At 38.3% G+C, this 27,728-nt stretch overlaps 2 protein-coding genes and 1 non-coding gene across 3 annotated transcripts; all 3 read right to left on the bottom strand.

Moving 5' to 3' along the window:
* Positions 1–627: 627 nt before the first annotated feature.
* Positions 628–12,471, bottom strand: LOC145768170 (lysosomal dipeptide transporter MFSD1-like). Its single transcript, XM_082579647.1, has 13 exons — positions 12,236–12,471; positions 11,450–11,546; positions 10,681–10,808; positions 10,044–10,204; positions 9,182–9,278; positions 8,140–8,350; positions 7,490–7,546; positions 7,056–7,212; positions 6,601–6,698; positions 6,136–6,248; positions 3,811–3,919; positions 3,424–3,516; positions 628–2,592 (listed from the first exon to the last, which is right to left on the bottom strand). The coding sequence occupies exons 1-13, from the start codon at positions 12,387–12,389 to the stop codon at positions 2,505–2,507; spliced, it is 1,563 nt and encodes a 520-aa protein (XP_082435773.1). The 5' UTR covers positions 12,390–12,471; the 3' UTR covers positions 628–2,504.
* Positions 4,543–4,645, bottom strand: LOC145769712 (U6 spliceosomal RNA). The gene has a single exon (XR_014289040.1). It is a non-coding gene; the product is annotated as a U6 spliceosomal RNA (small nuclear RNA).
* Positions 12,472–12,479: 8 nt separating the features above from the next.
* On the bottom strand, positions 12,480–15,429 carry LOC145768169 (ATP-dependent DNA helicase PIF1-like). The gene has a single exon (XM_082579646.1). It carries the CDS (start codon positions 15,368–15,370, stop codon positions 13,511–13,513), a length of 1,860 nt encoding a protein of 619 aa, XP_082435772.1. The 5' UTR covers positions 15,371–15,429; the 3' UTR covers positions 12,480–13,510.
* Between the last annotated feature and the right edge of the window lie 12,299 nt (positions 15,430–27,728).

Genomic DNA, 27,728 nt, shown 5'->3' with positions numbered 1-27,728 from the left:
AATCACCGTAACTGGAAAACTAGACCTGATAGACAAAAACTGACTGCATTTTCGAAATCAGCGACCCCAAATTAGCTAAAAACAGTTGAAATATCTTCGGCACCAAACAAAAATTTTTTTGTCGGCTAGTGTTATCACTGACAACTGTGTCAAGTAGGCTACGTCACTGGGGTTGACAGCTTAAACTCACCCCCCCCCCCAAAGCAACTGAGGTCTTTACTCTTGCACTATTTTAGCAAAATCATGCGATAATGATCATTCGCTATCTCCGCTTGCAGCAGATTACGCATCAGCATGGGTTACTCTTACTTGACAGGGTTTCATGTGATTTTATGAGCCGTACTGCTTCCATGCTGGCTCAAGGCAGATTGGAAGAGGGTGATATGTCACCAGATTATTACCCGATTTATCCTCACTGCGTTATGCAAGAAAGAACACAATCAGAGAACCCTTTTTAAAGTCTTTGGTATGACCCGACCTGGAATCGAACCCAGGGCTACCAGCGCCAGAGCCGAAGGCGATAACCACTGAGCCAGGGGTGCTGGTGCGATACTTCTGTACAATTTGCTGTGGCCCAAACAAATTCATACGACTGAGGATACAACTAATGACACCAGCAACTAGATGAAAAATCATGTGTATTTATGGACAGCACGCAGATCGCTTTAAAATCGAACGTCAATGAAATGATAACATCGTCACCTTTCATGCTGCAGCTGCATGATGTGAGTACTTCAGTCAGCGCTATCTTGCGCTTCTTACAGATTACATATCAGTATATTGCACAATAAACCGTCGAATATGATTTCTGAAACGAGAAAGCAAAGTGAAATTACGTTGAAGACAATGAATCCAACCAGCGCCCGCCCACCAACTTCACCAATCAGAGTAGGCCTACAGAGCAGTGGTGGCCACAGAGATTTGATTGAAAGAAAAACGTAAACTGCCCACAGAATGCCCTCTGCATAAACGTAAGTGTTCATCTCATCATTTTCTTCAAAAGTATCTTACAACTTTCCCCAACCTTCCCCGATAAGACGCTCTCAGCCGGCTGTAGCCAAGTAACATGGAGCGCTGACAATCGCTTCCCGAGGACGTCACATGAATTTTTTTTATAAAAAAAACGTCTATTTTCACTCATGCGACAATATTCTCCCAGGGATCGAACCCATAACCCTGTTCTAAGATAACGACTCGAGCACACTTTATGCTAGAAGAGCCAAGTATTCATTCCTATTCAAAGCAATGCCACCGATAAAAATAAACCCAAGCAAAACAAGTTGCTTGTGCAGAAGATTGAGACGGTTGCTAAAAGTAAAATAAAACTAAAACACCTATGCTTTTCAAAGCATTTGCAGAGATAATAAAAGTGTTTCTTTATCTCTGATGGCATTGCCACTTGCATAGCCAAATCATATCGCAAAAATACTATCGGATTTTACTGTGTGACGTAGCGACAAGTCAATACAAAAAAATGCGACGCAAAAATATGACATCATAGTCGAAAATAAAAGCAACGAAGAAAATGTGTGTTCAATCATAAAAAACGGCAAAAATAATAACCAATATGAGGGATCAATCATGCGGCATCTATATCATTGTATGACATCGCGCTTGTTCATTCGACACGACATACATCCAAAGGAGTTGGCACAATTTTACTTACTGCAAGTAGAACACGCACAAATTTACAAAATGATCGATCTTTTTCCTCAAGCTTTAACCACACTTCCCGCCACCTTGGCAGTGCCTGCTTGCACGGCGCTCGAAAGACGCAAGTTCGAGAATATGAGATTGCGCATTGACAGAACACATAAATGCCATGCTGATGACCGTAAAGTATTTCGCTGTTAGCAGCTATCTGTATTCTGTACATTGGTACTACATGACGCCACAATGAATACAAAGTAAAATGACTGTTATTTTTGCTCGTACTACTGTACAATAATTGTACATTGATTCGAATGTGAGAATTATCAATTGGGACGAGCTATTCAATGGAGTGCGCACAATAATATGATACCACTGTGATTTATTTATCAGCAATTGCTAGAAAATCCATCTCGGTTATTTTTGAGGGGAAAGTTTGGGACGCTTTTGGTATTTTTAGTATGTTTTAACGGATAAAGGCTAAAGAAGGAAACGGTAGAGCAAGAAATAATCACGGAAGCACTTCGGTTATTTTGTTGGTAAACATCTCTACCGCGCCTTGCTGTACCGTTTGCGTGTTTCAATTTGACAAAGTTTATAGCTTGATTTGTAATTCATGCATCAAACTCGTCATTAGAAATTTACTCGTTTTTGGCACGTTGGTTGCTTTTTTTAATCTATTATTAAGGCGTAAAAGCTGACTCCATTTTTTCTTATATACCGACCGCATGAATGTATGAGCGATAAAAACAAACGAATGCCATTTGGAAGCATGCGCTTCCATATCATTGCTGTGTTATAAGTCTTCACAGTATCGTTTCATTTGCTGCTTTCGAGCGCGGACAATGGAGCCCTCAACACGTCCCGAGTGATGGCTCTTCTGCTAACGGCTTCTCGTACTTTGTATGGGCAAGTAAGTGCTCCGGAATCTGCGCTCCGATCCTAAGAAATAAAACAAGCATGATGATTTTTTTTTCTATACAAAAAAGTGTACATCAGCTGGACAGCTTCAAGATGTTGCAAAGTAATAGCTTGGATGTGCGACCGTTCGTCACTGAAGTGCGATTGCTGAGCTTGCTGGCCGTAACGCACTCGGTGTTCAGCTGCAGGACGGTGGGTCGTCGGTACTTTTCGACCGAGGAGCTGCCTCGCTCTGAGAAGGGCGTTTCCCTATTCACCCAGCGCTGAACCCAGGCCTGGTTTGCTCGGGTGTGACCAGCTTCGCATATCTCTTTTCTGTCTTGAAAATATGGTACTAATTGGTATGCTAGTGTGGTGCCACTAAACAGACAGCAGACCATGTTATCCATCACTGCCTAGTCCGCCGGCCTCCACAAGGTGCGCATGGCCTGAGGGTCCTGCTGTTGAGTGGCTGATGATTTTCTGCCCTCCAATCTAGCCTGTAAAGATCTGCTCATACGCTGAGGATGACTGCAGTGCGATTGATATATCCAACGCCACTACTGCACGACGCACGTCCGAGCTTAAATGGCAACAGCGTGGCACATAAAAACGCCGCTCAAAAAAAACAACTTGACTTTCATAAAAGACTTGATTTTACATACAAGCTGGAATCAATTAAACCAAAAAAAAGTTTTTAGAATCCAGTGCCAGTGAGAAAAAGATTCTTTTCAAAACAACGAAATGTTTGGGCAAATTCATCTTTTATAAGCTATTGTAACTTCTTGAACTACAGGGCAAACTACACCAACCAGTTAAGTTGCAAAACGAACGAACAATGAGGAACAATAAATAAAAGAGGCAACAAAAGACCTGGAATAATATCGGTTTCTTATTTCGAATCCAGATCGTGGCTTGACCAGATGAGGAGGAGGACGGAAAGGATCATGGTAACCAACCGGTTCACTAAAAAGAGGAAGATGGTTACTCTCACTTTAATGCAAGTTTTATTTTTAAGTCACCATGTACTGCTTGCAAGGATGGCTGTTATGAAAATAACAATGTATAGCTATGCACAACAGAAAAAAAAGTTGATTCATCAGCATTCTTACATTGAGCCTCGTCAGTTCACTTTGTTGTATGATAAACCATGCACAATTGCACATCGCACAGTCGATTTATTTAGAAACACAAAGTAAAAACTCAGGTTTTAGCGCAACACTGCACAATGACCGACTAACAGCAATGCCATGCTCTTACTTTGAAACAACGATGGTTTCTTTGAGGGAACGGAAATGAGCGGATAGGTTGAGTCCGCTCCCCCTGACAAAATCCACCAGGTAAAGGAACAAAGAGGCGATGAACGCAACTGTGAGAGAAAATGTCAGCATGCTAAACTGGTTAGAAATTTACACGGTTCACCAACGAACCGATCGATTAGCACAGGGGTCACCAACTGGCGGCTCGCGGGCCGCATGCGGCCCGCCACGCTGTATCGCTGCGGCCCGCGGAAGGTATCAGCGTACAAGTATAACCAAAAATACTTTTTTTGAGGAGTTAAAGAGCACGAAGGCAAAAAATAATTTCCGGGAAGCATATTTTCGCTTTGCATACGATTCCACTGACCGACCAATCCGATTATAGTTCTAGGTGGGGTTTGGTTAAAGCTATACCAATGCGATGTCCACTGAATATCCAGTCACACTGTCCCAGGGGTTGATTAAAATGTCTGTTTTCGAAATTCGAAAATGTCTGTGAGCATAGGGTTGCTTATTTTAAGTTTGCAAATGTCATGTAAACACTAGTGTGGGTTTCATCGTTATGGTGTTTCACGAGCAGTGTTCTCTTTATGCAAGTTTTTGTTGGCAAAATAGATCGGTGTGCCAACTCAATTATAATAAATTGGAAAAATATTGTATATAAATTTAAAGCCTTTTTCTGATTATATTATGAAAATGTTTAGCTTAGTACTGCAAATTTTTTTTCTTTTTAAGAAATATGAAACGCTTCACGATTTTGCGTGTCATCCTTGCGCAGGGACCATGCTAATTGCTAATCTTCTCTGTATCGTTCCAATTTTAGTATTGCCGAAGCATGTAGCCTACTGCCGAAGCAAGTAGGTTACTGCAAAATATTGTTAATCAACAAATTCTTGCCACGCTGATAAGTGATAAGCATCGCAAGTGACAGTTGTCTATAATAAAAGAAAGAAGGTTTTATAGACTCTCACAAAAAGGATGAAAAACCAACTCATTGCTTTTTTAGAGGGAAGACTGTTCAGGAATAACGATAGAATTACGATTTGTTGGTGATTTCCACAAGCGTTTGAGCGTTTGTTCATGGTGCCTGGTTTCTTTCTCCTTGTTATTGGAGCCTATTTTTCGCTGATATGTTTGCAGGTCACTATTGTTGCCTGTATTGCAATGTGTCAAACATTTCCTTGTTTACTGAAATTGTTAATTGCTAGATATCTTTTGTGAAGCGAAGTGACAACACCACTCTTGCTTGGCGATGAATATTCTGATGAAACTGCTCGCCTCGCTATAAGTGCCCAAAACAAGTGGCCTCGCTTATTAGGCATTGTTAAAAAAGTCAAACGTGTTGTAAAAGGAGCTTTGCCTGGCAGTAAAAAAAAAGGTAAAGGTGAGTCCCATACTTGATTCAAGCCTCGGGGAACGAGAAGATAAGGTTCTCATTAGACTAAGCCTTCGGCACTAACGAGAGTAGGGTGGCCAGTTCCTTTCTCTCAGCCGCCTTTCCTTCAGCAACTACGCCCACCCAATTTATTACACCCTGGGTAGAGGTGAGCGGTGTTTTTCAACAACCAGCTTAAGCCGGGAGTCGAACCAGGATTGCATGATTGGAAAGCGAGCTCCTTATCCGCTGCGCCATCCCACCGCCATCCCATCCGCTGCGCCATCCCAACTGCCTGGCAGTAGCGTTGTTCGATTAATTTTGTTGCTGCGGTATTCTCACATAAATATGAACAACATGTAACGCTGGATACTGGGTACGAAATGCGTTCTTTTCTAGCATAAGAGTCAACCTACCTAAAATTTTATTAGTGCGGCCCGCCACAGCTCTCCTTAGTGCCAAAGTGGCCCGCATGCAAAAAAGGTTGGTGACCCCTGGATTAGAAGGATAGTGAGACTGAGATCAAACACAGACATCAATCATGTTGCAATAGCCTACAATAAAGTTTAAATGCACTCACAGCGGACATTTTTTTAAGCTAAGTCTGATTAGTTAATCAAGATCAGCTTGCACAAAGTTCATCTGTTGATCGGTAATCGGCGCTTTCAATCAGCTGATTACGATTAGTGGCAAAGAAAAACAATTAAATTAATCTGAAGATATTTGATCGGCCAATTTGGCTGTTTGGTGGCTGATCTGTTGTTGGTGCATCCGACCCTAAGTTGAATTAGACCAGAACTCTGCTCGATAATGGTGGAATGACCTATGTTGGTGTCACAGTTACATGAAAAAAGTTGAGACAATCTACTGAATGGCTGCTTTGTCTCTATCATCTAATACAGTAACTTTCTATTCCAAGATCGCTAAGGCTAGTATAGAAGCACTACTTACAGCTAACGCAGGCACACATAAACATTCCCAGCATGAAATATCCGGATGAATCCAGAATAGAACCAGCTATGATGGACACAACAGCCAGACCGAGGTTTTGAATGGATTGCATGCTGTGGAATTATTACGCAATCGATTGAGTCAGTCGATAGTTTGATTATGATGCACCGAAATGTGCATAATAGAGTGGTCAAGGACGTTATATTGACAAAGGTGAAAAACTAATGCTACAAATCAAATAAAGTTATGATCAACACGCAACAACAATTTGCATGGCACATAAAATACCAGACAACATACAAGAAGGTGTTGAATCGCGCCTCAAAGTTGACATGCAACTGGAACGGATACATTTTGAAGCAACGTAATTTGCTGTGATAAAATTATGTAAAACAAGAGTTATACAACAAGTACAGGCTAACAATCAATACTATCAGACTTGTAATTTACATTTCAACAACTTACAAGCCATAGGCTGTGGCCAGTTGATGCATGGGAACAAGAAAAGCCACCATCGGCCACAAAGCGCACGCCAGCATGGAGTAAGAAATCCCCATCAAGCACTGGAAAAGATTTGATGGTTTTGTTTAATAGTTAAATGCGTCTTTATGCGGCTGCGCTGACAGCGTCTGCCTTTTGAAAAGCTGAAAGCAACGCGTATGTGCGATGGATACGGTCCCTAGTCATTATTTTTATAAAGGAGGTCATGTATGACAGGACGCCATACACAACCACACTTTATTAATAATCAGACTTACAAAATTACAACACTAAAAAGGAAAAGTTCTAAATAGCGCACTCACTAAAACAGTGAGTGTTTACGTTTCGCTAACCATATTGGTGAGGCCTCCACACTGTGTGTTGAATGGCAATACGAGCACAGATGCCGAGAACATGGAACAACTAAACTTTTCACTTACCATAGCTATCCAGGGGTTGAGAAATGTGAACGTAAGCAGGACATGGCTTCCTAAAGTGATCAGAACAGCTGATATAACCCAAAACACATTGAAACCCAATTTGTCGACCATGAATCCAAAAAGGGGAGAACACGGCGCTGACAGTATGTACACAATACTGAAAGTAAACAACACGAATATAAATAGTTCAGTCAAATGTAAAACTCAATTCAGTGATAAAACTGAGCCAGCATGCATTTCACATAGTGAGAAGCTAGCTTTAAAAACGTACATTGTCAGTCAACTAGTTTAAATATCTACTTGGTCGTAAAGTACCGTTTTACATCGTATCAACGTCAACACACGATGAAGTTGAAGCAACAAAAAGGACATCTTTATGAATGCCAAGCTACTTAAACAATCAGAAATCTTTTTCACTGCCTTTTCATACTAACCTGTTAACAGCGCTAGCTTGAGAGGATGTGAAGTCAAACTTCTCTTCGAATAATGTTCTGAAGTTAAAAAAAAAAACACACGCATAAACTCAAATCATGGAACTAGTACAAAACTGCTACTATTAAAATAGACAGTATAGGGTACAAAACTTTTTAAGGGGATTACAAAGCTTTTCAACTTAAAACTGTAAATGGATCTGTTTCAAGCACCTTCCTAACCGTGTGACTATGGAAGAGCTGAGATTCACGTTTGGCATCTATCAGCTTGAAGATGAAGAATTGGAGAAGGCTGCTTTAGTACCAAAAAGTGCAACGCATGGACGAAGCCGAGTGGCAAAAGAAAACAGTTATTTGACTTCTATGAGAATAACCTTCCCAGGACGTCCTAAATAGCATTGACTAAGAAACGTCCGGGAGCATTTGCGGTCTGCATATCTTGTCTCCATCGATTCTTAGGACCGAGCGGGATGGAGAAATGTCACCAAACAGAAAGACATTCATTGACGCCCAACACTCACAAGTCACAATATGGGAAACGTCAAATGGTGAAGTAAGTGACTGCGTCTGCTTTGTCAACTGAACGTGTTATTATCATTCCTACCATGAAGGCAGTGTCAACAAACAAAGCTTTAATCCAAAACAAAACCTACTTTCCGAGGCCGATGAAGGGGAAGATAGCAACATAGTAACCGACGCATATGATGAAGACAAGCCAGAGTTGCAAGGAGAAGTCCTTGACATCTGTGAACTTGACCACTTCGTCCCCTGCGCTCTTCTTCCTGTCCAGTATGGTCTCGGCTCTCTTATCCAGGTAGCCAAGAATTAAACCACAACCCAGAGAGAAGATGCACGTGATAGAGGCTGGGATATAAACAAAAATAATACATTTTTCTGACAATATTCAGCCTTTTCAGACGTACGGTGGAGTTAACTAAACTCGATATTAGACTTTGTCACAATTAGCAAAAGCTTCATACACAAAATGTATCGTATCGACACTAATCCAACAGTGAATGGACGCAGTTAGAGAGAGGGCACAATTGAACAGTCGGAAAGTGAAGTGGTTTCTGTGCAGTCGTTGGACACATTATGAAATGTGATTATCGGATTACCAACACGTTTCGGCAAGCTCACATCATGCCAACGTTAATTACACAAAATGAATCGTTGAACTGAGCACACATAGAAACATTGCAATGCAACACAAAGTCTATTACTATTCAAGTGAAACAGCCACATGCTCAAGTACATCGATGATGTCGGTCTTTGCACAATGAAACACCAATCTCTGTCCATGACAATAGCTTAGTTTGATGAAATAAGTTTATGAAGTCTTGACATCTGCATATGTGGATGAAGTAATGCGACATGTGATTTGTAAACAACTGATGCAAATGCGCAGTGTGTGTGATTATTCATTTAAGTGCGAAGAAACTGCACTGGAACATTGTGAATAGGTACCGGTACGACTAAGAAATGTGGTACAACGTACTCTACTTGGGAGCAGTGAAAAGAAAAAGGTAAACTAAAAGATTAAACAAACTCATAGTAATAGCCAATTATTGTTGGTTCTCTTGCTGCATAATTCCATATTGAAACTAACAGTAAATAAACTGAAAAGGTGATCAAATTACGTTGTCGATGCTCCTGTGATACAAAACTGACTCACAACGTCGACAGTTCAACACTCACCGAAAAACAAGGAAATCCCAAGAGTCCTGTCCGAGCCGAAGCTATCCTCAATTAAGTTGTATACAGGAACCATTAAATTCATATTCACTGTGCTTCCCTGTGCATCATAATGCTTTGCATTATAAGTGGGTCTTATAACTCCAATCATCGTTTCTGGCACTAGTTGCAACGTTCATCTGATGAAAGTGAAAGCAACGACAAACAGGTTGATTTATTGCTTCACTGACGTTTTGCGCACCATGACGATGCGCATCCTCAGAGCGAATAACATACAAAATAAAATTTACAAAGTTATATACTGCAGTGCGGTTGAAGGCAAGAAAACTTGTTTAATGTTGGAAAATTTTACGTAATTTCACGTGACAAGTAACCGCTCACACATCTTTTGGTCAACCTTTAAAATAAAGTGTGTTTCACTTTTTCTTGCTTTCAACCGCACTGCAGTATATAACTTAGTAAATTTTATTTTGTATGTTATTCGCTCTGAGAATGCGCATTGTCACGGTGCGCGAAACGTCAGTGAAGCAATAAATCAACATATTTGTTGTTGCTTTCACTTTCATCAGATGAACGTTGCAACTAGTGCTAGAAACGATAATTGTTCTAATGAACACTCAAGCTTTTCAGTATGAACTCCAACCAAATAGTCGATTAAGAATTCAAACGAGTGTTTCATAAGAAATAGCGATTAGATGTATTTTCGTTATTAAATATGAGTCTGGTCAATTTATTACGAATTCACTTAGTAGAAGTTAGTACTTAGCAGAATTTACGAGACAGACTTAGTAAGCATGGATTGCTGTATTTACTAAAATTGCTAGAAAATTGAAATTTGGTCTGCAGGATGATTGAACAAACTTACAATTCTGGCCATGCTCAGTTGCAGTCCAAAAACAAGATTGAGCTCTTTCTCTTTGAACCACACGACGGCGTATGTGTTCTGCGCCACGGCAAGCGACTCCCCGCCGATGCCGAAAATGAACCGACCAACGTCCATCAGCCAGACTTTCTCTAGAGTGGCTCCTGAGGGGATCAGAAAACCAGTTCAATTATGAAATAATTTTTGATCTTACAGCAATGCTAACATAAAATAAATGGTAGTTTTGACCGAATGAAGATGTTTTTTTTTAAAGATTATGCCAGTTAACATTGAAATAAAAATGCAAACTTTCATTATATTATTAAGAAATTGGAACTACCCGCTACTGGCTGTTTGGTCTTGGCCGATGCTCTAGGGCTCGGTGTATAGAATAAATGCAGTTCAGACAAGTATTCGATGATGTTTGTGAGCACTAGTTTAAACAAATAAAATTTCTATTGTTACAACTATTTTCTCACGCGACCTTGGGCAGAAGCAATATTTTACGCTGTTATCTGCAAGTAACAAAACTACCCCACACGACAAGAATTTTATATATTTTTAATGTAATGTCATCCTATCTCTGTTAGGCTAAACAAAAATTAAAGAAATTCTTTATAGAAAACATATTGAAGAAAACCTAAGGCAAAGACGAGTTGACCAAACACCACGAATAGGCTAAAGATGATAGTTCCCAATCGTACACCGAATATCCGATCTAGTAGAAAGCCGCCAAAAAAGCACAAGATAACATTGGGCCACGAATACCTGGGAAGTACAAATAATTTTAAATCAGCTGAGAAAAAAAGTCTGAAAAGATTGTAGCTTTTTTAACCTAACAAAATTGGAATGTAAAAACAAATCACGAATATGAGAAAAAACACATGTAGGGCATGTAGTGAAGCTTACGTATTGTTTGTGACCAGTCACTCATATGATGAAATGCAAAATTGTAATGCATTAAGTGTGTTTATGGTTGTAGCAGCCAGTGCATTAATGCAGTGATTTTAAATCGGTGCTCTGCGATAGACTGCCACTTGTTCCAGAAACAGTTCTCCTTCTCACTTCAATAGTACAGGTAGAGTTATAGTATACACTTCACAGCAGCAATTATGCAAAAACATAAATTAAAGTTTCTAGCTTCTCGGCTGATGTCCAACAAGTTCTATTTTTAATACAAAAACTGTGCTAAACGTTTTCTATAAAGATTTAAAATACAATCAGTAAAACCAGTCTTTCTATATGTTGTTGAACAAATCAAGAAATTGTATCAGCACATCTTTGTTTTCAAACGACTAGGTACCAAACCAACATTTCTTATGAAATAGGGGCAGCAAGTCTCATTATTTGAAGAAGCTATCACCAAATCTAATGTGACAACACAATTTCTTAGCTTTTTCTCTGCATACCAGGAATAGAGCTGCATGAAGGTCGATTCCGAGATGTCTAAGTCATCAATGAACTGAGTATGTAAGGCGGCAGGTGTGTCATAGCAAAAGTAACTTCCTATTGAAAACATGTTGTTTACATAAGATCTTTTGGAAAGTTCTAGTAGAAATCAAAAAGGAGGAAAACTGTAGCACTATTTTTATTTTGGTATAACTTTCATATCATGGTTGGTGGGATTATGAAAACCTTAAGAACAGATTTAAGTCCTTCACATAATATAATCAAGACAGATAGGCTAAAATGATTGGAACTCCATTGTTTGAACATTTTTCTCCTACTACGGCACTTTTTTAAATATATAATTTGATGAGATGAAATTACATTTAAATATTTTGAATCTCAGGCAACAAAAAGGTTGATGAAACTGGGTCTAATTGTAGTATAACTTTGCACTAGTACAACACAGAAATAAATGTTAGAAAATAACTAATAGTGCCAAGAACTGTATGACGGTTTAAGCGGTGATAAAAATATTATGAATGGAATGGTCAAGAAAAATCAAAAATTTTTAAGAGAGTTATATGTACTTAATTAACAGCACGATTGCCGCCTCTTAGACAGTAAAGTAGAAAGAAAAGTTTAGGAGGCATAGGCAACTGTTGGAGGGTAAACGTCAGGACATTCAACATAAATTTTAATGGTATTAAACTATTGTAAAAGCAGGCTATTAAAAACATATTTTTAGGGGGGCAAGGCAATTACCTCGCAAGCCCCTTCCCCCATGGCTATGTTCCTTAACCACTCACCAAAACTGAGAAAGCACATGAGTGTCAACACAATAAGTCGATGCAGCAATCCTCTAGGATCACCAATCCTTCCACAGAAGCTGGACAATTCATCTTCTTTTATATCCGAGGATGTACTGGCCACATCAATCAAAGGACGTTCTTCTTCAGACATTGTTAGATCGCATCACATAAGAAAAATGTTTATATTTTATGCAAACCAGTTGTTCAAATATCCTTGACTAAATTGCAACCTAAATTCTGCAGAATCACAGTAGGAATTTTACCAACACTTCATTAGTCTCAAATGCTTGTTTTAATTGTGAAAATTCAAAAAATACAGTTTCTTGTGAAGTCATTGCAATTCAGTTAGGAATTTCATATGAAAACTACTTACACACACTAAAATGTAAACAAACACGTTTAACGACACAGAAGACACAACGCTTTCTAAATATCACGGTTTGCTTGATCAGATACATATAATATTTTCTGTTGTAAAATAATGATTGCACAAATGTCATGTGTATTGTAATTTGGGAAATGGTGTAAACAACTAAACGTATGTCAGTAAGCAGATACATACATAATAAAATATTTGTAATCCTTTCAATTGAATGTTCTGTGGTAAAGTTCACGTTCAAAAATGCACGGCAGCACAACACAAGGCGATGAATCTGTAACATGTACCATGAAGCAAAACCCTACACATCCATCTTAAATAACTTCTATTGTGAAATGATAACTTGGCAGTGTAGGAAATACAAACACCATTTCAAAATAGAGTCCGCCAATTATAATTGTGTAACATTTTCTTAAATCGTTCCTATTGATTTGTTTTTTAATGGTTCTAAATTGATTTTCTTTTCTAAGATATTCTCAATTTAATGAGACCAGCCTTATCACTAAGTCTTCTACAAGTCAGCAGTTGCAAACTGAGCAAATGACAATTGAGCAACCTACAACTGAGCTAGTAACATTTCAGCAAGTGGCCGAAGTTGGTAAATGATGAAACTGAAAAAGTAACTTCTCAGCAAACCAAAACTTGACATGTTAAAAGTCAGCAAGCGATGACCAAGCAACTCCGATGGTAGGTGAAAATTTCATTTGCTGACTTGAAAAGTAGCTGAAATGTAATTGGTGAGTTGAAGCACTTGCTGAGTCGTCGCATGACGAGCAGTCTGACGACCTTATCACTGGATCAATTTGGCCTGGTCCCAACCTATGTAGTACAATCAAACAACAAAAGCTGTATAGGCTACAACAACAACAGTAGATAAACTAAACATAAGCAGCCTATTGTGGGCAAAAAGAAAGCGGTTGTATCAGGGATCGTTGCTGAGCACGTAATTGTCGATAAAATCGTAGAACGTCCACATTTGAATGAACACATGAAGAATTGAAATCTAAAACTCTTAAGCCTTCAAGAGATTTAGCTCGAGATAAGGCCACATAAGCTTGTCCGCTTTCAAACACTTTTGATAATGACATTTCCACACAATCAAGAGACATTCCTTGGCTTTTATGAATCGAAATTGCCCATGCTAGTTTCAAGGGTAATTGTTTTCGAATCGCTAAAATTTCATTAGAAACTTTTACAGAAAAACTTTCCACTGCAATTGTACGTGACAGCCCAGATAAAAAGCGCACAACAGGTAAAGGTTTCTGTGAATTGGTAAAAGAAACAACAATGCCACGAGCACCATTAACTAAACCTTGTTGAACACAGATGTTTTTAGTCAGCATGACTTGCGTTCCAACTTTTAAATGCAATATGTGAGTGTCTGGTAATAATTTATCGAGAATTACTGCATAAGCCTCAGAATTGTCAACACATAAAAATAATTTTTCTTCTCCTGGAAGTTTTTCCAACTCTGTTTGATTTATTTGCTTTACATTTTGAACATGCGTGCACAGTTTAGTAGATAATATTCCATTCTGTACAGACTTGTTGTGTTGAGTTGCTTTTAAAGTGGCAGTTGTTGTTCCAACACATTTCCCCAAGCGTATTTCCTGAAGTAATTGAATAAAATCTGAATCAGTTTGTCTATAAACTTTTTGCAATTCCCAGCTATACTCAATGCATTGAGGCCACGACTTTGCCTGAAAGCAAAACTTTTTCTTTTCTTTTCCTTTTGAAACAGGTGGAAGCTGGAAAAAATCACCACAAATTATTAACTGAATCCCACCAAAGGGTTTGTCGCTGTCACAAAAAGTCCTTGCTAATGCTTCAATACAATCAAAAAAATCACCATCAATCATCGATATTTCATCAATGATAAGATGCTTGCACGCTTTCCATTGTTTCACAATTCCTTTACGCGAACGTACTAATTGTATGACTTGATCAATTGGACCAGCACTCTTTATACCTGCAAAAGAATGCAGGGTCATACCACCTATGTGACATGCTGCTACACCTGTGCTTGCTGTAACAAAGGTGTGTGCAGGAGGCAAGAGACCTACAACACGACGAAGTAAAAATGATTTTCCAGTTCCCGCACTACCAGTAAAAAATAGATTTTTTCTTTGTTTAACAATTTTTAATACATGCTGCTGTTCTTTGCTGAGGTTATCTGAAGGAAGAGTTAATACACGCTTTTTTGCTGGAGGCTCTCCTAAGTGGCAGCGATTTCCAACATCCGAAAAAGGTTTTCTTTTGTTGATTCCTGCAGCAGGATTAATTGATAAAGGTGGTTTGCTTTTATCTTGATTACGATTATTGACAGCAACTAAATCTTTTTCATTCAATGGGCTGATTTCTTCAAAAGAAGATGGCAATCCAGCAAGTAACTTTTTTCCCTGAGGCATTGAATCTATCTTTTTGAAATTTACAAGTTTTACTGACAAGATTTGGAAGAATCCTTTTAAATCTGCTGGTGGACAATTGGACAAGAGCAATCGAACATTATGATTTGTTAAAACTATTGTGCTTTTTCCTTCCTTCATAAATTTGGAGTGGATCTTCACATCACGAAGCACAAATTTCTGTAAAGAAGACTTCTCTGATTTGGATACAGCCAAAACGATTTCTCTGAATTCATTTCGCCATAAAGAAACATTTCCTTTTCTGTACTTTTCACATTTGATAGTTTCTTGCATGCTATTTAAAGTTTCCATTTGAATTGAGCAAGCTACTTGGCCAATACTAGCCATTTTTATGAATACCTATGCCACAGAATTTTAGACCCAATATTGCATAGCTTAAGCAATAAATCAATATTAAAAAACTTGCACAAATTTTAAGAACCCTTACAACATAGAATCATTAATGTATGGTAACAGCTTATTAGCTAACTAGTTTGTCTAAATCTATTGCAGTTAATGCAGCTATGCATTTTTTACCAAGTCACATTGATATTACATAGCTGTTTACTTTTGCGTGTGTATCACTGTTGATACCTCTGTTAATCTTAATACTGTTATTATCTTTACTAGTTGTTTACTGTACATGATTGAAAGATGAATAAGCACTCTGCTTTACAACATCTCATATATTATATTATTATTTTAGTTATCAACAATGTTATCACAACTTGTGTAAGTTTTATCTTTTTACGCTAACCATGTGACCTGTCTTTTGGTTTCCAAATTACGTCTTTAGAAAAACTCTGTTTTTTATGAAAACAAAAAAATGGGATCCTGACCTTCAAGCGAGATAAAAATAAGGAAGTGGCTACACTTATGGCGCCGTAAATACAGTCGTTCCATGCCTTTTTTTAATCTTTACGTCGCTTTTACTGCGCATGTGCGCTGTTGCTGCGATTGCGCACTTGCTGCGTATTTTTTCTTCTTTCACCTTCTCTTTCAAAGCAAAAGACGAAAGAACAAATGAAAAAAAGTGCATATATACCGGTAACTTCTAAATTCAACTATTGTTACCAAGTGAATCAGTGGCGCATGCAATCTTTGTCTGGCTGGTACTCGCAAGGATATGAGTTCGATGCCACCAGGAGGTGATTTTTTGTTTTAAACTAAATTCTAACACGAAGTGACTCAATCGTTGGGCTACGCATTTTTGTGGCCGTTCCGTTTAGTTTGTTTTTAGTTCTGACCATCACAACAAAAAAAAACAAAAAAACAAGAAACAACAAAAAAACTCTAAATTTATAAAATTTTGAGATGTTACGAATGTGCCATATTTTAAACTGATTGCCCTGCTTTGCTATCATACACGCAATAACCTCCGCGTTTTGTCGCTTCTACCTTTTCTTATACCTCTACAATGTTTGTCATATACTGTTTTTTTGTTGTGATGGTCAAAATTAAAAACAAACTAAACGGAACGGCCACAAAAATGCGCAGCCTAACAATTGAGTCACTTCGGGTTAGAATTTAGTTTTTAAAAAAATCACCTTTTGGTGGAATCGAACTCATATCCTTGAGAGTATGAGGCAGACAAAGATCACACGCGCGCCACTGATTCACTTGGCAAAAACAGTTGAATTTAGAAGTTATATACGCACTTTTTTCAAGCAACAGCGCGCATGCGCAGTAAAAGCGATGTAAAGATTAAAAAAAGGCATGGAACGGCTGTATTTACGGCGCCGTAAATGTAGCCACTTCTTTTATTCAAATACCAAAAAATATCATGCCTTACAAAAATACCGTAGTATGAGCAAAAAAACACTTATGCAAAAACAACAACTGTTAACTGCTAGCATAAAGGACAAAGCAAGTGCACAAAAAAGTAGGCCTAATCATAGAAAATCAAAATTAATTTTCATGTAAAATTGCATTGTTTCTGTTTGTCCTTTCATAGTAATATGTACTTTTATGACTTTTTTTCTATTGTTGTGGCCCTTTACAAAATTTAGGTCTTGAATTGGGCCCTCCCCTCCAAAAAAGGTGGAAACCTTTGCTCTAGAACAGTGGTTCTCAACCTTTTTTCTTTTGTGGCCCATTTTTGTTTGCATAAAAGTTCTGTGGCCCTTTCAGTTTTTATGTAGGCCTAACAAAAAAATTACAAAAAGGTTTATAAACAAAAAGCAGCAGAACAGTGCCTTTGGAATGTTGCTGAAATCGCCTTGTTGAATCCAGGCTCTGACGCTTCACACTGTCTTCTTTTCGTTAAAAAAGTCATATCTTCAATTCTTCATCCTTGCAATTAGGATGAACTTTTTCCAGGTGAAGTTTCAGTTTTGATGGCCTCAATGAATGATGACTAAGAACTTTACAACATAATACACATTGCCTTTTTTCTTCTCTGTCATCAAAAATTGATGTACATACTGAATGTAATTTTTATCAAACTTAAAGCTTCAAGTATTGTCAATTCCTCCCCAAAATAATCCACAAAATAAAATGCTGCACGTACTAAAAAGCGGATCTGCAGAAGTTCAACAAGGCTACCGCTTATAAAGATGGCTTAATTGTAACCACAAAATAAAGTGTTTTAAAAACTGAGTTGATGTAAAACTGCATGTTGCAATATTTAGAATGATGATATGCCACTTTGTAGCTAAAAACAGCAGCATCATTCATTGTAACTAAACAATCGCACAAGTGTAAAATTGACTATAGTGACAAAAATGAAACAAAATGTTGCAATAAATCTTTCAAATATGTCTGTGGCCCACCTCAAAATGCTTCTATGGCCCACCAGTGAGCCATGGCCCACTGGTTGAGAACCGCTGCTCTAGAACTTACCACATGCTGATTGCTGAAGACCCTGGGTAATTCAAAACTACGTAGTTTAATCTTGAAAACTAAAGAGGACAAATGCAAGGAGGAAAACTCGAGTCTCAAGATGTTGCAAATCATAAAAGCATTGTACAAATTCACAATGTCGATCGCTTATTCTCTCTGCTATGTTGGGTAGTTTGTGTTTACAATTTATCAAAGAGCTGGAAGATTGAAAACAAATCAGGTGATGGGTACTCATATGGTAACCGCTGTTATAGTAAAAATAAAATTAAAAATTTGCAAGGATTCACAAAAGAATCTTCACTAAGCCAAAATTCTTATTGTTGTTTATGCGTTCGTCATCATGCGGTGTCTGAAACAAAAAATATACTAATAACCATAGGTGGGCAAAGTTACTTTCAAAAGTAACTGAGTTACAGTTACAGTTACTTGGCCAAAATAGTAACTGAGTTACCGTTACAGTTACCGATTTTAAAAAGTAACTAGTTACCGTTACTAGTTACAGTTACTAGTTACTTTCAGTTGCTCACAAATTTGAACATAAAATTCTGCACCTGGCCAGCTCTGCATGCAAGTCCAGGTTAACCGCAATATTTGATATATAGTGTTAGAGCCAACCATGCTAACATAACAGCACAAGTACAAATCCAACAAGGTTTTATTTAAAAAAAATACTCAGTGGCTATATGTTTATTTCCTTTGAGAAATACAAGCATTTCAAAGTGCTCGTCACTCAGGCCTACCCTTTTGAGCTTTAAAATGTCCCTGCCCAATCGTCGTCGTCGTGTGAGCCTTTGGGGCCGAGAGTCCATCCTTTTACCGCCCCAGATTCACGATGTTCCCGGACTACACTGGAAGGCTACTAGAGAGCAGCCAGTCTTTGGTTTCATCATTCATGACACGCAGACCTTCCACTCCGTTAGGTGGTTTGAAGATGTTAGGCTACAGTCATTGATGATGTCCGCCCCGATAGTTCAATTGGTTAGCGCGTCACTTCTGGAACGAAAAAGCTTCAAGATCAAGCGGCACTGGTTCGACTCTCAGGGCATGCGCTTGAGCAACGCACGTTAAGAACTGCTCTCCATTTAGCGACATCTAATAGATGGAATAATTTCCCGGCAACAAGACTTCCACAATCAGAAACTTCACTCTGTCAATCTCAATGACCAAGCCTGCGTCAGTGATTTAAAGCCTTTAGTCTACAAGTATGCGAAACTGCCAGAATTAAGTTCTGCAAGAAGCTTTCCCAGTCCGAGGATAAAGATTTATTCAATCAATCAATCAATGATGTGGTCTGCGGTCTGTTCCTCGGCACCACATTCATAGGAGGAGGAAGAAGCCATTTCCCATTGGTGCATGGTTGAACGGAAAAGCCCGACGCCCGTACGGAGACGGTTGAGGCGCACCCATGCCTGTCTTGGGAGTGTCAGGTCGATGGAGCGTGTGTCGGCGTCGGGGATGAACGAATAAAGTCTGGTGATGAACAAGTGCTGCAATGAAAACAATTTTTTTACTGCAGCACTTGACGGAATGGGAGTGCTATGTTTTTAAAACAGTTTTTTCATCGGTCCAATTGTGAATCTGGATCCGCTTAACTTGTCCTCAGGGTCCGCTTCCAAATACTCCTGTAACAGATTCAACGCGCATTGCTTTCTTGTCTTGGTTTTTGCGTAAAGTGGTGCAAAAAGTCTTCCGTGGCTCTACCTACCACCATCCACTTCAGTGTCGCTGCTATACTCCCTTCTTCAGCAGAGCAGTTTGCTTCTTCAATTGCTTGAAGCATGTTCTGTTTTATTTTGGTCTTCAATTCAGCAGTGTCGCTTAATGATCAGGCATTAAACTCAAATAGGCTAAGTCTAAATTGTGGGTGGAATGCACTCGCAAGCTGAAAGTCGCTGTCCTCGAACCAATGACCAAATCTGGTTTGTATTGCTTCCACAAGAACGTCCACCAACGGCAAGCAATCAGCAATGCTGTTGCTGGTTTTAGTGTCAGACAATCTTTTTAGAGGCATTGCAAGCGTTACACTAAATGCAATAAATTTCAACTTCTTGAAGGTAACTAAGTAACTGACTATAAGCATCAACAACTTGCTTTTAATCGCTGCGTGTTTCTTGATGCTTATAGTCAGTTAGTTAGTTACCTTCAAGAAGTTGAAATTTACTGCATTTTTATAAATATTTTCAGTTTCCTGATGAGGGCTTAAGTTAAACCGAAAACGTTTGACTGTTAAACTCATTTGTAAATATGTAAAATATATTATTATAATGCTCAACCCTGTTGTATTGCTGTGTCTTGCCTGTCTTTGGTACATATTGATTAATCGCCAAGAACAATTAATTTAGCCAAATCAGTTATCAAAAATCGCCAAAAAAGAGCCAAATCATAAATATGAAGCTAAACGTCTTAAAAAATCGCCAGATTTCTGGACTTTAGCGATAAATTCGCCAATATGGCAACCCTTCTCCACCAGACTACAAAACAAAAGTAGAACCGCGCATGCGCAGTGCTGCGCCGATACATCTGCGAGAAAAATGCATTCTTGCGCAAAACGCAGCAAACACGCACTAAGCAAGACACAAACACATGTAGAGAAAAAAACGGCAATTAAAAACTGAAATTTCAATACAAAAGTAACTTGTAACTGTACCTATTGAAAAAGTGCTAAAATAGGAATTAGTTACCGCGTTTCGTTACTTTTGGAAAATAGTAACGAAGTTACCGTTACAGTTACTCAAAAAGTAACTAGTTACAGTAACTAGTTACTTTTGTAACTAGTTACTGCCCACCTCTGCTAATAACTGCAATAAGTGACATATCAGCATTTCAATTAACAAAATAAGTTAGATAAAATTTTGAAAGGTTAAAAACAGGAATACAAGTGTAGCGGACGTCGAGTGGTCTGAACATCCGCCCATACCTAGCTGTAGCTGCTACAGCAACATCCCGGGTACTAGCGTGTAGTGGGGATGATCTTGAGAACAATACCTTACTCCGTTTGCGAGTATGAGTTTATTGCAAAGAAATGAATAAACTCCCACGTCGGAACGTTGCAGCCAAGTAATGCCTTGAATTCAAATAGAACGAGTTAAAGTAATTCAGAACATAAAAAACTACACTACAACCATAATTAAACTAACACCGTGACTTCCAAGAAAGGGATCCGTGGCAAACTGACTGAGAAAATAAGGCACCACACAACTGACCGACAGAAACCATACTGAAAACTGACAAACTGACTGTGTTTCACGCTGAACTGAACACAAGCATTTCAAAACGTTTGTCTGACAATCTGCTGCGTTTGGGACCCATAATGTCCTTTCCATGTGAAAACATGTGTTCCACAGCAGCACTGGATGGTATTGGTGTGTTGTATTTCAAAAACAAGCCTTAAAAACGTTTGCTCGGAAAGGTATCACTGTTCCAAGCGTGCTGTGATGGTTTAGCACAGCGTGGTCCAACTTCTTTTCATCGCGGGCCAAAAACATTTTTTTTATCTTGGGAGCCAATGTTTTTAAATGGCGATTCATAGGCAAAATTGCTGGCAAATTATACATAGCCTATATATGGCATATATAGTTACTACTCGTTTCCAAGTTGATTTAGATTTTTGGTTTTAATATTGTTCATTGCCGAAAACGTACATTCGCAAATGTATGTACTTTCAAACATCGAGTGGCCTACAGGTTCAGAACAGCACCTTTTAAAAGGGGAAACTTCTCCTTTGACACTAACTTCCAAAAACTTGCAGGATTTTTTATTTTCTTTGACAGCAAAAACGGATCGTTCTGAAGTTCACATAATTGGAGTTGAAGCTCTGGGGTCTGTGTACTAACTCTCACGCCCATGGAAAAAAAATTTGAACAAAGTGGTTGCCTATTGTTATGCATCACAAAGGATCATTCACAAGTTTTTTTTTGTCAATTACAATAGCAAAGAAACAAAAATTGAAGTGATATTGCTAGATTAAAGCAAAGCTGACCATCAGTTCGAGGGCCAAAAAAACAGAGCTCGCGGGCCAAGTTTGGCCCGCGGACCTGCAGTTGGACCACGCTGGTTTAGCATAGGCTATATAAATCTTTTAACGAAGTCCACTGCAACAAAATCGCTTTTTTCAGGGGCATAAAGCTCTTGAAATAAAGTATCTTCAACCTCCGCGATGACATTCATTGATTTTTCACTTTCTCTCTTTGATCCCTCGTTCTCGATCTCTTTGATCCCTCGTACTGCTCGCGATATGAGTGATCACCATTTGGCGAACTTCTTCCGCTTGTATTCCAGGTAGCTGTTCCAACCAACGCGAAAGCCGGTAGTTCGGTTGAGTCGCGGTGGCCAAAATACTGCACATTGTGAAACTCTCATTGTGAAACGAGATAACAAAAAAATGACGCATAGCGCTTAACGCTTAAAATCGGCAAAATAGTTGACGGCGCTATCACTTCCGTCAATTAAAAAAAAACGACGTCGCTAGCCTCAGCGTCAACGTACAACACTGGTTATAGCATGCATGTTTTTTGCTTTCAGTTTTCTCTAGTAACCTATTCTCTAGTACCGGTATTGTTTTTGTTTGGTGGTGTTAGGAGTGTGGTTGTTAGTCAATGTTTTTTAGCCAATAGTATTTTGGCTCTTCAGTCAATGTTTGTAAATTTGTACAATGTTAGTATCATAGTTTAACGAAGTCCGAAATTATCTACAAATTATCATACAAATTATCATCCGAAATTATTTACAAAAGATTAGGCTAACCTAACAATAATATCGATTGCTTGTGCTGTACTTTTATGTTTGTAGATATTAACAGCAAACGCAATACTCCATAATCAACACGACACGTCGCAAAAGGGGATGAGAGCTTCATCAACACCATCAGGACATCATCATCTACCAGCTCATCCATTCCATCACCCACCAGGACAAGAAACAATAACTTACACTGGATATCAAACCTCAATCGTCTCAGGCTACTGTGTGATGTGCAGTCTAACCATAGAAAGAGCTCAACACCTGCTCTCCTGGGCCACATTGAAACGGGCTTTTGCCTGAGGATGGGTTTCTTTTATGTCCGGTTTTCTTTCTCCATCCCATTATTATTATTATTATGACTGCTCATCCACATCAATATTGGAACTGGCAAATTCAATCCACAACACTTTTCATTGGGCTGTCATTCAATACTACATGTGTGCTTCTCTGTTTTTGTTTTATTTTTTGCTATTTGTTTTTTTGGGTTTTGTGGCCGTGCTAACTACTGATATATAGCCTACTAAATAATTTTTCATTCAGGCACGTTTTAAACCTTTCAAGGTTTTGCCATCTTTTCCCGTTCGTTAACGTGCTGGTAGGTTTATATCGATTTTTGTAGTTAGTATCTTTTTCGTCCCGGACGCGTTAATGACGAAAAATAAAATGATTGATTGATTGATTGATTGATAGTTATAGTTATAGCATGCATGTTCTTTGCTTTCAATATTCTCTAACATTGTTTTTGTTTGGTGGTGTTAGAAGTATGGTAAAGTCAATGTTTTTTGCCTAAATTGTTTGGTGCAGAATCACTCAAACTACGGTACGGTACTAATTTAAATGGAGAGGTTGTATGTGTAAGTAATGTTAGGAAGCACAGATGGGACAGTGTTGGTAAATGGAATCGGTAGCCGAGTGCTAAGCTAGGCTACTTATTGTGCCCCTGTAGTAGTTCGCAGTCAAGTATGTTTATTTGTGTATGAGTTTATGATGGAGTGGTTTAAACTTACAAGGCAAAACATAACTTAATAACCACTAGGGTAAAAGTGTTGAAATGTTCTTTTTGTTACAGCCAATTTTTGTTGCACCCCCAAAATGTTTTGTTTTGTTACGCCTATTTAAAAATGATAGGTTAGTAAACTTTCAAATAACTGTAATTTTAGGGAAAAATTGCTGTGAAATGTAGCTAAGCAAATTAAATCTCCTACTTTGTCAATTTTTGTCCGATTCAAAAGAAAATTAAGTCAATTTAATGAGCATATCAAATTTACTAGCTTCTACTGTGTCATGTAAGTTCTGGATAGAATGACTCCAATGTTCATGACCATTGTCAGTATTTTTGATTAAAAATGCTTTTGGCTGTCATTCCGAGCAAAGGACGTGTAGCTAGGCTATATGACAGCCTACCGTAATAGACCTTTGGTTGGTTCGATTTGAATCTTTATCTTCGGACTGACAAAGCCTTGATTGGTTATTCCTGGTAGTTTCGCATACTTGTAGAGGCTTTTGACAAAGGGCCGGATACCGAAATTGGCAGAATGAAGTTTTCCGATTGTTGAAGTGTTGTTGCCGGAGAATTGTTCCATTCACTAGGTGCCGCTGAATAGAGAGTAGTCCTGAAAACGCGTTGCTTAAGCGCACACCCCGAGAGTCGAACTTGCGTGGCGTGATCTTGAGCCGGGCGCGTAACCACTGAGGTAATGGGGACCTTTGTTTGTTTGCTATCACGTAGCCTAGCCTACATTTGCGCTCTTTTCCAAACTGATCAGAATGTCTATTAATGTAAACCACCTTTCCATGTCGATGCAGTAAAAATACACACTATATTATCATAGATTTTCTTACCTGTAGCCTACGGGGACCAAAATTATTTTGGCCCGGGCTACAGCAAATTTCTAAATAAGTGCCTTCTTTGCAGCAAAAAAAAGATAATTGATTTTTGTAGGCTACAGAGAGAGACTAATATTATATCATCCGTAACTAGAATTTGCCAACTTACGAGTGTAAGCTTGAATACAGACATGTCATTCAATAACATCCACTTAACTATTTTTTTTTTAATTCGCAAAATATTTTTGACAGTAACGGATCAGCAGAGAGCACTTGATCACGTGTTTTTCCCCAAAACTAAAAAAACATATTTTTTTCTGTTTTTGCAGAATTTTTTCTTTCGAATTTTCGTTTCGCTCGCCTATTGACACTTCATTAACCTGATCAGTTGTTTCTCGGCAGTCGAGTGTAGCAAAAATTGATAGCGATAAAAACGTGTGTCATCCATGAGACTGGGCTCATCAGTGTCGCACCACTAATTCATGCCACATAGTTCTCAACTGCTACTTTTGTCAGTCAATTAATTAAATCCTTACGTTTGTGGAAAGAAAACAACTAAACTAACTGTTGCCAATAATAATAATAATCGTGTTTTTATTTGCGCCCATTGCGATAACATACAGTACACTGCGATCACAGATGCGATACAACAGACTACAGGAAGCAGCGAAATGACATATGGTCTTCGAGTCAGCTGCTCCCCTTATTTTGGCTTGCCATTAAGTGTCTTTGCCGAGACATAGCAGCGTGCTCTTGAGCGGTGCCGAACCCACGTCCTTTCGAACGTCGCGCAGACGTTCTCACCACTCGGCTACGCAGCCAAGGATACGCACTGTTGAGAAGGAACGATCTTCCTGGCGTCAGCACTACCTGACCACTCACTATAGAACAGAGAGCATTGTGTTTGGCTAACTATGCAATTAAAAGTCTTGATGGCTAGTGTGGAGGCACGGCGAGCTATAATGTGTGGAGGTTACAACAACCTAACCTGCAACAAACCTAACCTACGCAGTTGTTGCAGCCATAGACATATGTTTTCAGGAGAGAATTAAAAAGGTGAAGATCGAGTTTGTTTTTCTCAAAATTTGAAAAAATAATGAAATAAGTTTCATCATTCTAAAGTAGACATTGTTCACTCAACTAGTTAACAATTGATAACCTATCTTAGTGTAAATAGAGGTATGAGGTGAAATGTGCTTCTAAAGACCTCTGCTTTTAATGGTCCATGTTCTTTTTGAGTGTTTGTGTTGATGAAACCTTGTTACATTCACACCAAACTGAAATTCCTTTTTATTGATCTCTCCTTACCTAATATACGGACTGACAATTCGGGGGTCGTCATACAAACCACATGTAAGAAAGCTTGGTGTTTTTCAAAATAAGGCAGTCAATGCTTTTGCAAAAGGCTAATGGGCTGACCATTTCACACCCTTTTATAAATAACTCAATATCCTAAAGTTAAAATATTTGTACATTGTAGGGAACAACTTTGAAATTGCTAAAATTATGTTATGTAGGCTACCAGTTTAGGTTTACTGTAATTCATTACCCGGCACTTTTCAAAACACTTTAAAAAATGCAGCGAAATTCAAAACCTTACTACTCGAAACTCGACCAACCTAGATTACTATTATTATCGATACACAACCACTAAATTACAGCGCTCTATAAAATACTCTGGCGCAAAAATTTGGAATATTATACCAATTGAAATTCGCAAATCCTCCTTCACAACCTTTAAAAGAATGTACAAAAAGAAAATCATTGACATACATTAGGCAAATGCTAAATTACTAATCAGACTTGCAATTGTAACATAGGTTACGTTGGCCTACCTAAACTTTTAATTTTTGATCATCTTGGACAGCTTCACTGTTATTTATTTATCTTTATTTATCTCAATTAGCCAATTGTAATTATCATTGATGAGTTTAGGGATGGCTGCTTGACTTGAAGACCTTGAATGGTCACTTCGCAGCCTCCCGATGTTGTGATGCTATTATCATTTTCGTTCATTTTTAATTGTTTTGTTTTCAATAGTTTTACTGTACATTGTGTTTTGATTTATCATAGATCTTTTTCGCAGCAGCCAATAAACATCTATATATCCATCTACTGGTACTGATTTGTGAGTGCAACATTTGAAGCTAACTGTCAAGTTTATTTAGGGGTAGCCTACCACAAACTGTTTCAAGGCTTGTAGTAAGTCGTAAAAGCTGTAAAAAAAACATTTTAAAAGTAGACTGTAAATAGAAATGGTATCCGCTAATTCTCCACTGCTTTACCAAAAATTTGCGAGTTTTTCTTAATTCTAGCGGTTTAGATATTTTGGATTACGTCATTCAAAACACAAAGGCTTCAATGTGCCTATATACACTTCAACAATTGGATTTACCTTTGCAAACATATTGTCATTTCATTTTCAGTTCAGATCATTGGGCTCAGATGGGCATTTTTTATTACATTATTTTTCGTTTTACGATGGTGTTGAAACGTTTGGATGAACAATCTTTTTTTCTTTAGACAAACTGTGCGTTAAATCAGACTGACGTGTTCCACCAATGCTGAGCTCGGTTTGTTTGAACAATCAGGTACATCCAAGACGGACTATATAGTCCGTCTTGGGTACATCAAATAAAATGTAGTGCTTGGTGTGGTACCATATATGGTAGTGCCGTCGCTTGCTTCTTTTACGCCATGAGTCCTTTTCGCTTTTTGTGGCAAACATATCTGACCAAAACCGAATTAAAATGTAAAGCGCGAGAAGAGCCATGCGTCGTTGGTACGAATAAAAAGATAACCGTCATTGTGGGAATTGAATACCCATTGTGTTTTTGTTCTTATGTAAACTTTTGTTGTCTGTGAAAGCCCTACTAAAAACCTTAAACAAGCACGTAAATTAACGAGCGATATATTGGTATTCTGTTGTCCTTTTGCTTGATCATTAAATGCACAATTTGAGAACAATTTTGGCGCTTGTAAATGGAGCAACAAGTTAAGTTTACCCGAAGTGTAGAAAACTTATTGTACGATCAAACTGATAGGCTATAGCAAAGGACTTTTTTGTTGCTTTCATAACATTTTCAGTCATAAGCTTTATATGGTGCATAAATTTCTAAAAATTTTCAGCTTGATTTTGTCACTGAAACATTGCATACAAACTAGGAATTTGTTGCTCAACTGGTGACAGATCATGTACGTAATATCACAAACGGAAAGTTTTCAGAAAAACGATCAACCACATTAAGGCGCTAATGAGCCTTGAGTCACATCCTTCTTCTCACAAAACTCACACATA

The sequence above is a fragment of the Aplidium turbinatum genome, chromosome 4 (genome assembly GCF_918807975.1).
Source record: "Aplidium turbinatum chromosome 4, kaAplTurb1.1, whole genome shotgun sequence".
Classification (NCBI taxonomy): domain Eukaryota; kingdom Metazoa; phylum Chordata; class Ascidiacea; order Aplousobranchia; family Polyclinidae; genus Aplidium; species Aplidium turbinatum.
The sequence above is the reverse complement of the archived record's forward strand: the minus strand, read 5'-3'. Positions and strand labels throughout refer to the sequence as shown.